This window comes from Euprymna scolopes, chromosome 46 (genome assembly GCF_053919585.1).
Source record: "Euprymna scolopes isolate OS-2025 chromosome 46, ASM5391958v1, whole genome shotgun sequence".
Taxonomy (NCBI): Eukaryota; Metazoa; Mollusca; class Cephalopoda; order Sepiida; family Sepiolidae; genus Euprymna; species Euprymna scolopes.
Genome location: NC_136527.1, coordinates 101,094,502 through 101,107,579, shown reverse-complemented (window position 1 = coordinate 101,107,579; position 13,078 = coordinate 101,094,502). Strand labels below are relative to the sequence as shown.

Genomic DNA, 13,078 nt, shown 5'->3' with positions numbered 1-13,078 from the left:
TGATAGGGGGGGGGGAGATAATTATGTCACAATTATCTATTACTTACGTAATGAATCCAATTCAAAATTTCAAAAATTCTATTGAAAACTTTTTCATTAATTATTTTTCTACCTTATCGTTTTTCACAATTTTTGGATATGTTACTATTTGTGACACGACAATACTACAGGTACCATTTGTTTTATTTGGAATTCAATATTTTGATTTTTGTTCGTTTAAAATAGAAGGACCGATATACAACTTGCTGGCTTAATAGTAAGACTGACGAGAGAATATTCTTTTCATTATTTTGACTTTCGAGTAATATATATGTATATATATATATATATATATATATATATATAAATATCTCAATGTTTTTAGATATATATATATATATATATATATATCTCTCAATGTTTTTAGATTGAGTGATGTGGTTCTCGAGAGTCAAAAATGAAAAGAATATGCTGTTGTCCTAGCCCTAGTTAATAGGTATAATTTTTTTACCTTAGGGTCAGCAAAAATTTCACAAAGCAGAGGAATTATTTTTTTTGGAAATATTTTTTTCTTAAGCAAACATCACTTATCAAGGCCAACAGCTACTCAAGGATAAGGATTTATAAGAGATTGACAGTTGAATCAAGAATATTATCAGAGAATTGAAAATAGTGATTGGAATGGATAAAATTTCAATTCTTATGAGGATTTTTTATGACCTAGTTGCTGTTGATGAAAAAATTGTTACCTTAGCAGCAGCACCAGCTTTGCAGACAGCAAGAGACACTCCAAGAATGGCGTTTGCGCCAAGCTTGTCTAGAAAAAAAAAAAAATTTAGAAAGTTTAAGTATATAAAACCAATCAAAGAATAGAGATAGAAAGAAAATGAAAAAAAAGAAAAAAGAAAGAAAAAGAAAAAAGAAAGAAAAAGAAAAAAGAAAGAAAAAGAAAAAAGAAAGAAAAAGAAAAAAGAAAGAAAAAGAAAAAAGAAAGAAAAAGAAAAAAGAAAGAAAAAGAAAAAAGAAAGAAAAAGAAAAAAGAAAGAAAAAGAAAAAAGAAAGAAAAAGAAAAAAGAAAGAAAAAGAAAAAAGAAAGAAAAAGAAAAAAGAGAAAGAAAAAGAAAAAAGAGAAAGAAAAAGAAAAAAGAGAAAGAAAAAGAAAAAAGAGAAAGAAAAAGAAAAAAGAGAAAGAAAAAGAAAAAAGAGAAAGAAAAAGAAAAAAGAGAAAGAAAAAGAAAAAAGAGAAAGAAAAAGAAAAAAGAGAAAGAAAGAAAAAAGAGAAAGAAAGAAAAAAGAGAAAGAAAGAAAAAAGAGAAAGAAAGAAAAAAGAGAAAGAAAGAAAAAAGAGAAAGAAAGAAAAAAGAGAAAGAAAGAAAAAAGAGAAAGAAAGAAAAAAGAGAAAGAAAGAAAAAGAGAAAGAAAGAAAAAGAGAAAGAAAGAAAAAGAGAAAGAAAGAAAAAGAGAAAGAAAGAAAAAAAGAGAGAAAGAAAAAAAGAGAGAAAGAAAAAAAGAGAGAAAGAAAAAAAGAGAGAAAGAAAAAAAGAGAGAAAGAAAAAAAGAGAGAAAGAAAAAAAGAGAGAAAGAAAAAAAGAGAGAAAGAAAAAAAGAGAGAAAGAAAAAAAGAGAGAAAAGAAAAAAAGAGAAAAGAAAAAAAGAGAGAAAAGAAAAAAAGAGAAAAGAAAAAAAGAGAAAAGAAAAAAAGAGAAAAGAAAAGAGAAAAGAAAAAAAGAGAAAAGAAAAGAGAAAAGAAAAAAAGAGAAAAGAAAAAAGAGAAAAGAAAAAAGAGAAAAGAAAAAAGAGAAAAGAAAAAAGAGAAAGAAAGAAAAAAGAGAAAGAAAGAAAAAAGAGAAAGAAAGAAAAAAGAGAAAGAAAGAAAAAGAGAAAGAAAGAAAAAGAGAAAGAAAGAAAAAGAGAAAGAAAGAAAAAGAGAAAAAGAAAGAAAAAAGAAAAAAAGAAAAGAAAAAAGGATAGAAAAGAAAAAGGAAAAAGAAAAGGAAAAAGAAAAGAACAAACAAACAGAAAGACTAACATTTATTAAAAAAAAATAAATATTTTTTTTTAATTGTAATAAAATTCCAATCATACAAACAAGTGCTATTTTAAGGTTGCGTTAAAAATTTTTTTTTTTTTTTTTTTTTTTTTTAAGCGGTAACAATTTTCTAAAATTATTTATATAAAAAGAAATAAAAATTGTAATACAAACAATTTTTTCCACAAACAATATTACAATGATCACAAACCATGAAAGTTGTTGGCCGTTTGTTTTACGACATATCAACCCTTTTCAGGTTATTTAATGCCGAATCCAGTGAATTTTGAGAAGTTTCTTAATAGAATATATTTGTTTTTTTTCTATTTAACCCATAGTTGAGACTAACAGGTACTACCACTCCGGGTCAGAGTATCCCAGGGCCACCGTATCACGTGGTTCTACCGTACTTGCATCATAAAGTTTATTTCATAATAGAATAAATCTATTTTCCCAATTGTGATGCCAGCATTCTTCAGAAATGTTTTTTACTAAAGGGAAGGAAGGGGAGATTATCACAATGGTATTCGGAGATAAGGGTTACCGCGTTTATGGTGACTGGTGTTATAACACTGTATTAATGGTGGAACTTGAATAGAGTTTAATTATTTGAAAAGACTGCTTAAGGAGAACTTGTTTACATTTGATTGTAAAGTGACCATGTTGTAGTCAACTGAAAAGTAGCCCTGTAGTATTGTGTTCCACAGATGGGTAAATCAGAAAAGAAACTTTGCTCATGGAATTTTGTGGAGTTTTTTTAGGCAGAGAGATAAAGACTAAAGTAAATTGACAGTTGTGCAACTAAATGAGTTTCTTAGTAACGGATGAGTTTTCAATGGAAGCTCTGTTGAGCAACTACCATAAAAAGGAAAAACTTCTTACTTTTGTTTTCTGTGCCATCAAGTTCAAGGAGAAACTTATCAACTGCTGTTTGATCCTTTTCGTCCATGTTCTGTGAACAGAAAATGAAACCTTTGACAATATACATAAAAAAGGAGTACCGTAAGAGAGGGGGGAAAATAAGTAGTACCGTAAGAGGGGGGGGGGAGAAATAAGGAGTACCGTAACAGAGGGGAAAGGAGTAGCATAAGAGGGGGGGGAAGGAGTATCATAAGAGGGGGAGTGGGAAAAGGAGTATCATAAGAGGGGGAGTGGGAAAAGGAGTATCATAAGAGGGGGAGTGGGAAAAGGAGTATCATAAGAGGGGGAGTGGGAAAAGGAGTATCATAAGAGGGGGGAGGGGGAAAAGGAGTATCATAAATTTGAAAGTTACATTAACCAAAACATGCAAATAAATATACATATTTTAAAAGAAATTGAACGTTACATCACATCACAGACCTCCACCTCTGCGTGTATCAAAACAAAATTTTTAGTCCTTTTCAGAAGCTATCGACATGGCTAAAAAAAAAAAAAAAAAAAAAAAAAAAAAAAAAACCCTACATTCTCAAACTTAGTTGGTTTGAAAAAAAAAAAAAAAAAAATGGGGTTTTTTAATATAAATATTTTGCAGGGATTTTCACTAAATGTGAAATTGTAACCTACCTTCCCAACAAGAGCAGGTGCAATAACTTTGTTTACATTGCCAACAGCATTAAACACACCTGAAAATAAAGAAAAATTCAAATGAAATTAAATGTAACATAAGACTAACATATTTAGAATTACATATCTGGGCAGGAGCTGCTAGAAAGGACTTATCTTGCCTTGACAGAGTTCAAAATAGACTTCATAGACTCGTAGGGGGGGGGTGCCCTTTTCTCTTCCCTGCAACCTCTTTCTCACAGATGTTGCGAGTTCATCTCTACTTTATCGTTATTTTCATGGCAAGTGCTCGACTGAGCTTCAATCTATGCCCCCCCCACCCGCCTCACCAAACTTTCACAAGAAACACCTGTCTAGCAGGAAACACTATCAATAATTTCCCCCACTATAGACTTTGTAGCCTCGTAGGGGATGTCCTTTTCTCTTTGCTGCAACCTCTATCTCACAGAAGAGATGTTGCGAGTTTGTTTCTGCTTTATCATTATTTTCATGGAAAGTGTTCGATTGAGCTTCAATCTATAGCCCCCCCCCCCGCCAAACTTTCAAAAGAAACACTCATTTAGTTGAAATCACTATCAACAATTCCCCCCACTCTTTATCTGTGGCTAAACCTAAACGTAGATTCCATGAACAAAGCTTCTTTCTTAGAACTGCACGACTGTGGAATTGTCTTCCGTTTTCCTGCTTTCCAGCTGACTACAATATGGTTGTCTTCAAGTCTAACGTAAACAAGTTTTTGATGAGCAGTTTCATATAAGTTAACAAATTTAACTAATTTCCATTACTAATGATTACTTTATTGCCCAATTTCTACAGTACACTCTTTAACCCTTATCCTCGAGTGGCCTCTTGGCCTTGATGAGTGACAGTTTTTTTTAAAGTTAAAAAAAAAAAAAAAAAAAAAAAAAAAAAAAAAAGATTAACCTGCTACTGCCTGTCCCACTAAGCTTGCCATAAATTTCATTTTCTTAAATTTAAAAATATATGATTTACATAATTTTTAGAATGTGACATCTTCATTCCATGACAGGTGCGTACATCAAAGATATTTCTGTATTTTTGTAATTGGGTTCAGTTCTAAATAAGATTCAAAAGTTTTATCAAAAATTAAGTTTTTTTTTTAAAATTAGTATTTTAAAAATTGTTTGCGTTAACCGTTTTACAAAATATTCATAAGTTATAAAAAATATTAATAAGCTGGCAGGTTGAGGACATTTTATCCCAGTCTAAAGTCAAGACGAAGATTAATTAAAATAAAAAAAAAAAAAAATAAAAATAAAAAAAAAAAAAAAATTAAAGTAAATAAGATAAAAATTGGTACTTGTTCAAAATTAAACAAAAAATTTTTTTTTTTTTTTTTTTTTTTTTTTTTTTACACACAAAGATAAGTAAAATTTTGCCACTAAATGATGAATGACAATCTCAAAAACAGTCTGGAGGAACAAGAGATAGCTCCAATTCAAATTTCTGCAAGATTTTAGAAAGCCATTCTTAAACATGTGAGGGGGAGGCATTAAAACCTCATTCGCTTATAGATTTTCTTTGTAAAAATTTGATCAAACAAGTGATTCTTAATTATTTTTATTCAATGGGGAGAGCAAAGAGTTCTTGAAAAAACAAAAAAAACATTAAAACAATATACAAATACTGAAAATTGAATTAAAATTAGATAATTCCAATTTAAAAAAAAAATCTTTTAATTACTAGCATTTCAGCCTGGCGTTGCCCGGAGGTGTATGTTGGAAAAAATGTCAATTTTTTTTAACTTTGACCCCTATTATGACCCCTTAAAATTTGTCTCGGGCTCATTAAGTTAGATCCATGTCCAAGGAACCTACATCTAAAATTTCAAGCGTTTAGACCCAAAATTAGCGGAGGAGTTTGGTAGAGTTCTCAAAGGTCAAATCATTGAACTTTGATCTCTTAACAGCCAAATTTCTGGCTTAAAACGGATTACAAAGATTTTCCCAAATCTCAGTACCCTGTATATCAAATTTTGAGTCAGTAGACTTAAAATTGACAGAGTTATTGCGTAGGGAAATGTACACAGACATGTTCACTTACCCGTCTAGCTGAAACTACTGTCAATAATTTTCCCCACTATCTGTGCCTAAATCAAAACGTAGATTTCATGAACAAAGCTTCATTCTTAGAAGTGCATGCCTGTGGAACTGCTCCGTTTCCCTGTTTCCCACCTGACTACAACTTGGATGTCTTCAAGTCAAAATTCCTGATGAATCGCCCCCTTAAGACATTTTATCAAATCTCAAATACTAACGATTACTACGATACTGTCCCATTGATTATGGTACACGCAATAACCCTTATCCCCGAGTGGCTTCTGGGCCTTGATAATAATAAAAAAAAAACTTACTTTTGCCATGATATTGTTTAGGATCCTTATCTCTCATCTCTAGAGCCTCATAGATACCAGTTGAGGCACCACTAGGGACTGCAGCACGAAACATTCCTTAAAAAGAAAAATATTCAACATTTCACCAAATTCCATCTTTAACAGTTCAATTCATATTTCATTCTGTTAATTCAAAAATTTCTACGCTGCAATCTTTATGACAAACCTTTATACAGAAACAACCATTTTATTATAAAGGAGGAACGATAAATTTGTTGCCTTAAGGAAAACGACACTACAGCTTTAGTTCAAAAATTTTTAATGTAAAAAAAAAAAAAAAAAAAATTTTCAGGTAACATATTTAGTAGAGCTGACATCTACTCAATGTAGCTCCCTTTAGCCTTAATCAGTGCCTTGCCTCGATACGGGTCCGGAACTGGGAGCAGGACTTTGCTACAAGCTATACTAGCGATCAAGTTGGCTTTGATGTTGTGTTGTGAGAGGTCATGTTGGTGATGTTCTTGACGCATGACCAAATGATGTAGTCCACCGAGTTCACATTTGGGCGGAGGGAGGGGGGGGCAATCGTAGCACTTCTCCTGAAGCCAAGCCTGGGTCTCTTTGGACTTGTGGGTTGGTGCCAAGTCCTGCTGCCATACCACAGGATCTGCCAGCGGCCACCTGATTGCACCAGGAGTCACTCTTCAGCACATCCCGATACACTTTAGTGTTGACTTTCAAACCGACTTCTAAGATGTGAGGTGGCATGATGTGGCCTTCACTTGAGACCACACTAAAGACGACAATCGTGGCTGGAAACTATGTTGAACTGTGCCTGCAAGTGTTGAACTGTCCGGATTTGCAGTTCGAAGGTGCTGACAAGGGTCCTGTTGTCATAACTCTGATCGGTAGAGACCAGGAGTTGTACAGTGGCGCATCTCCAATCTAGCTTGTTGAATCTTGTGTCACTTTCAGACATGATAGAAGGCTCCTACCGCTCTTGGGATTTGTACACAACTGGTCAACTAGTAGATGGTCTGCAACAACAACAAAAAAAAAAAAAAAAAAAAAAAAAAAAAAAAAAAAAAAAAAAACCGGTTTTCAAACAAATAGAATCCTGTCTTTTCTAGGGCGACATTTTTATCGTTCCATTCTGTAAATGAAAGAAAATGAAAGAATTGCATTTTATTTGTAATTTACAAAAAAAAAAAAAAAAAAAAAAAAAAAAAAAAAAAGTCATTCAGAATGTTTAACAGGTATTCATCCGTTTCAATGTCGGCTAACAATCTCAAACACTTTTAAAAGTATTAAAAAAAATTCTGGAATTGCCCATTTCCTCAAAGATCTGTAAAAACGTGTTTAGAGAGGAGTAGAGTTAGGGTTAGGGTTTAGAGAGGAGTAGAGTTGAATACAGAGAATGGTCCAATTTGGGCAGCTCAAACTCAAAGCATTTAAAACGTTTAAGAATCCCGCAAGGCCATAAAAGTTGGTTTGTGTTATCAAAACAACCTTCCTCATACAATTAAAACTGAACTTTAATAAAAATTAAAGATTTTTCAGAAATGTGCGGCACGTGTACAGTTTTATCAAGACATTAAAAAAATGACAAAAAAAAAAGAAAAAAAAAAAAAAGAAAAAAAAAAAAAAAGTCATATTGTACGTATCCATTATGGAACAAAGTTCTCTGGGAAAAAATTTCACTTAATTTCATCAAGTATATATATATATATATATATATATATATATTTTTTTTTTTTTTTACAGTGAAAAAAAAAAAAAAAAAAAAAAAAACTTGATATGATACCAAGCAAAAGGTCTGATTTTTAGGAAGAAAAGCTAGTATTAAAAATGGGGAGGGAGTGTTGGCGCTTTAAACGGAGTTATCTCATCGTGGCGTGTTTAAAAAATTCCAAGATATCTGTTGTGGAAAAACGTTTTTCCACTGTAAAAAAATACTCTATCAAATTAAGTGAAATTTTTTTTTTTTTTTTTTTTTTTTTTTCTCTCTCTCGGAGATCTTCAGTCCAAAATGGAAATGTACAATATAACCTTTGATATTTTCATTTTTTTAATGTCGTGATTAAACTGTACACGTATTCAATTCAAGAATGCAAGCAGAAACTTAAGTCAGTAAAAAAAACAAAAAAAAATTTGAAAAAAAAAACAAAAAAAAAAAAAACAAAAATTAAAAAAAACAAAAACAGGAGATATGAAACTAAAATATTCAGACAAAGGATAAACGCATAAAAAAAATATGATGGTCAACTTAACTTACCATTGTCTGTCCACAAATCAACCTCGACAGTTGGGTTTCCACGACTGTCAAAGATTTGACGGGAATGAACCTTCTTGATAACCATTTTTATTGATCTGGAACTAGAAAAAAAAGAAAAAAAAAAAAAATTATTTTTCACATTTACAATTTACTGATTTCTTTTTCATCACGATGCAAATATTTGAAAGTGTGTCCTAGCTATATAATGATTTTTTTTTTTTTTTACAGGGGAGTCACCACTTATTAAGGCCCGGAGGCCACTCGAGGATAAGGGTTAATGAGTGTACATAAGTAGTGGAAATTTTGTAAATTGGATTACCCAGGGGGATGGTTCATCAAGAACTTGTTTACATTGGACTTGAAGACAATCAGATTGTAGTCAGCTGGGAAGCAGGCAAACAGAAAAGAGTTCCACAGGTGTGCAGTTCTAAGAAAGAAGCTTTGTTCATGGAATCTACGTTTAGGTTTAGGCACAGATAAAGAGTGGGGGAAATTATTGATAGCGGTTTCAACTAGACGAATGTTTTTCATGAAAGTCAGGCAAGGGGGGGGGGTTCATGGATCGAAGCTCAGATGGACACTTGCCCTATCTAACGATAAAGTAGAGACAGGGAGAGAGGTTGCAGGGAAGAGAAAAGGGCACCCCCTCCCCACTAGGCTACGAAGTCTATTTTGAACTCTTTCTAGCAGCTCCTGCCCAGATGTGGCAACAGTACTTCATCCTTGGACGTACTTGGCTTTTATATAGGTAGAAAATTGCATCAGGTGCGAGATATCTACTGGAGTGGTAGAAGGATTCACCCATTTCCCCAGCAACCTTGGCAACAGATTTGATGTACGGGTTCCGTTTCAGATCAGGAGTAAAGGTCAAAGGGTTCTTCAGTCTTTGACAGACTATGGATACCCACGAAGGGGTGCCTGCGCGTGAACATTTTGCGACACGAGGTGCGCAATCTCCAACCAGACCTCTCCTAAGTAAACATTGTTAAATACCAGTAGCAAGTGAAGTACAGGACGACTGGAAACAAATGCCGAGATAAGCGGAGAGCACATGAAGTGCCTAAAATTCCCAGATGGTCACCTATCTGGTACTAACCAGGCTCAACGTTGCTTAACTTGGGTGATCTGACAAGAACTGGTGTGTCAATGCGATTATCTCATTATATATATATACCTCACTTCATAATGATGCAGTAGTTTAAGGGCAGTTAATTCACTTAAATTTGAAAATTGACTTTCAAAATTAGAAACGAGCTTCTAGGACGAAGGGGAGGGGGGGGGGTTAAAAAAAAAAAAAAAAAAAAAAAAAAAAATAATGTAAACCTCTAACGATTCTGGTCTTTCTGGATCACAAAGTGGAGAAATTGAATCCCTGAATATAGCTGACGGAGCTTTACAAATTTGCAAGCATCAAGTTTACTTAATCTCATCATCTAAAATTTCAAGTGTTTAGACTAAAAATTGGTGAAGGAGTTTGGTAGAGTTCTCAAAGGTCAAATCGTTGAACTTTGACCCCCTAAACAACCAAATTTCTGGCCGAAAATGGATTACAAAAAATTTCCAAATCTAAGTACCCTGTATATCAAATTTCGAGTCTGTAGACCGAAAATTAAGAGAGTTAATGCGAAGGAAAATGTACAGACAAACACGTTTGCTTTATATATATATGATATATATATATATCATATTATATTATTTGGTTTTGTGATACATCTTGAATGATTTCAAGTATTTATGAAAGTGCATTTTTTTTTTTTACCTAAATAAAAAAGTTGGGAATAATTTCCCCTTTAACCAATTTGGTACCCCACCCACATGGGGAGCGGCATATATATATATATATATATATATATATATATATATATATATATATATATATATATATATATATATATATAACTTAATATTATCCACAGACACGTGTTTCACCATCTACGACTCATCAGACTGGCTGAATCATATATATATATATATATATATATATATATATATATATATATATATATATGTGAGGGATAATAAATGACAAAAAACTATATTCCAAAATTCATGATGTTGACCATCTTATAATTTATTCCTTTAATTCAGTTGACTTATACAATTCTCCTAATGAATTACGGGCATGATATATCAATCAGTGAATCTAATTAAGTGATCGATTTTGTGCTACGAAACAGACACTGTCAAGAATTGTATAAGTCAACTGAATTAAAAGGAATAAATTATAAGATGGTCAACATCATGAATTTTGGAATATAGTTTGTCATTTATTATTATTTTCTATATTGCTCTGTAATTATATTGAGCTTAAATAAGGATTGGTATATATTATAAGAAAATATATTTATACAGAAATATATATACATATACTTCAGAATAAAATTATCTAACAATCAACCGGTATGGAAACCTGTGATTATAAGTTTCACAAGATATTACTTGCATCGAAATCCTATAGGATAAGAAGTTATATTTCAAGTGTATTCTTTGTCTTACATAAAATAAAAATCTTTTGACTTGAAATTTAAACGTTTCGCGTCATAAATTTTTAAATCCATTGAATGACTAAAATTTGAAACAAACACACACACTAATGGAATATTATAATAAAATCGGGAAAAAATAAATCTAACTGAAAATTGTAAACATTCCGATTTCCTTTTATTATACTGTTGCCTTTAGAATTCCCTCTCTGCACCCAACATCCAAAAAATTAAATGTAATGTGAACAAATATCTCAGCTTAGCATGCTTATAAGTTTGGTCCCTAATTTTCAGTAGCCTTTTATATCTGTGAGAATAGACTATTTGGGAGGTTGTGTGAGACAGACAGACAGACACAGTTATCTGCTACGTAATAGCCAAGGTTTTGAACTTCAGGAGTTTTCACAGAGGACATGCATTTCTGGTTGTAAAAAAAAAAAAAAAAAATAAATAAAGAAAGAAATAAAAAATAAATAATATATTCAAGCAGTAAATGTTCACGAACAAACATTTAACAAATTGTGTACTTGTTGCCAATCTAAAGCACTGAACGCGTTCAAATGAGCCAGCAAAGAGAAAAGGAAAAATAGTCAAATTGGCTGGGAATTAAACAGGGGGGGGGGGGGCGGGGCGAACGACACACAGAGATACAATAGAATCATTAGGTGTGATATTAGCCAATCAAGTGACGGGTTGTTTTGCTGGAATAGCAAAGGTAAATAGGACAGTCACACAATACGCATTTGCAAGACAATAAAAATAGATAAGTTTTATTGTTTCCGTGGTAAACAGTTTGAATAGAGAGAGAATCCCAGAACCTTGTCAATTTATGGGTAGCTTAGCATTCAAAAAGTTTAACTTTTTTTTTTCCACTTGAATGAATTAGAAAGGATTGCAAATTGCATTGTTATGACTGAATTTATGCATTCATGACCTGAAAGTTTCACTTCTCTTGCAGATATTGACAGTGTGAGACTAAAAAGCAACACTTTTCATCAACGTTCGTCAAAATTCAGATATGCGTCATTGAATTCCTGGCAAAAGTGTATTAAGAATGGTGGTGACTGTAGAAAAATAAATTTTGGAGAACAAAAACCAACAAAAAAAATGGAGCTCGCTTTTATGGTACCACTTCCGTTTTTGTAGCTCTTCAGCTTTGTAAGTTAAGAAAGCAAAAATAGGAGGCTTTACTTTTTGGACAAACGTATGACAAAGACCGCCGCTCTAGACGCGCATTCACAGCCAATGTTCACTGCTAGTTTTCTATCTTCGTAGTTTTTTTTTTTTTTTTTTTTTTTAACTTTTAGAGTTGAAAAAAATAAAAAGGCTGTACTTGTTGGGTCTGGCTTCAAACGTATATAATACGTATCTTATTTAAAAGAATATACTTTTTTTTTTAAACAGACAATAGCTTTGGATGAAAAATAAGAGTGTGTGCATGCATGCGTTCACGAGTTGTTACCTATCGTGTGGACCGCGATTAAATATTTTGTTTATTATTTTGTTACCGAAGTAATTCATGGATTGTAAAGTTTATTCATAACTTCGCAATGTTTGGCTGGATAGCACGTAAACGTTCGTTTCATTACTGAATCGGTTTGTGCGTATATAAAAAAAAATCTTGACATGTGCGAGTGCCACATCCATCCTATACGGATGCACAAGAAAAAACAAAAAAAAACAAATAAAGACGGAAGAGGAAGTTGATATCATCACCTATCGACTGAAACATGCAACAAGGGCGATAACCTTAGTGGGTTCGTGGCTTAGTTGGGGATGCCCTTTTCTCTACCCTGCAACCTCTCCCACAGAAGAGACGTTGCGAGCCTATCCTTGTTTTATCGTTATTTCCATGGCAGGTGCTCGTCTGAACTCCAATCTCTGGTCCCCCCCCCCCCTCGCCAATCTTTCACGAAAAACACCTGTCTAGCTGAATCCACTGTGAAAAATTTCCCCCACTCTTTATCTGTGCCTAAATCAAAACGTGGATTCCATGAACAAAGCTTCTTTCTTAGAACTGCACGCCTGTGGAACTATTCCGTCTGCCTGCTTCCCACCTGACTACAACTTGGATGTCTTCAAGTCCAATGTTAACAAATTCCTAATGAACCGCCCCCTTAAGTAAACACTTTATCAAATCTCCACACTAACGTACTGTGCTTGCAATAACCCTTATCCCTGAGTGCCTTCCGGGTCTTCATAAGTGGTGACCACTGTGTAAAAAAAAACAAAAAAAAAAAAAAAACGTATGTCTTAAAACCGAAAGTGCTATGCATTTGTGTGTGTGAAACGGACCGTATCTCTACAAAAATCAAACACAAAACGTGCAGTGGAATTACTCGGAGAGAATAACTAGTTTGTTATCAAGTGCAAGAGATGATAGAACCGACAGAACCAACGGAAATTCCAATGTG

The 13,078-nt window shown here is 32.8% G+C and overlaps 1 protein-coding gene across 1 annotated transcript in view; it reads right to left on the bottom strand.

Moving 5' to 3' along the window:
• LOC145271202 (enolase) overlaps window positions 1–13,078 on the bottom strand; it is a 65,381-nt gene that overhangs the window by 30,000 nt on the left and 22,303 nt on the right. Inside the window, exons 2-6 of the mRNA XM_080126767.1 lie at window positions 8,182–8,282; window positions 5,928–6,023; window positions 3,554–3,612; window positions 2,891–2,960; window positions 729–796 (exon numbers count right to left, since the gene is read on the bottom strand). Of these exons, the coding sequence (XP_079982893.1) occupies window positions 729–796; window positions 2,891–2,960; window positions 3,554–3,612; window positions 5,928–6,023; window positions 8,182–8,266 (378 nt within the window). The 5' untranslated portion in view covers window positions 8,267–8,282. The remainder of the gene's footprint in view (window positions 1–728; window positions 797–2,890; window positions 2,961–3,553; window positions 3,613–5,927; window positions 6,024–8,181; window positions 8,283–13,078) is intronic.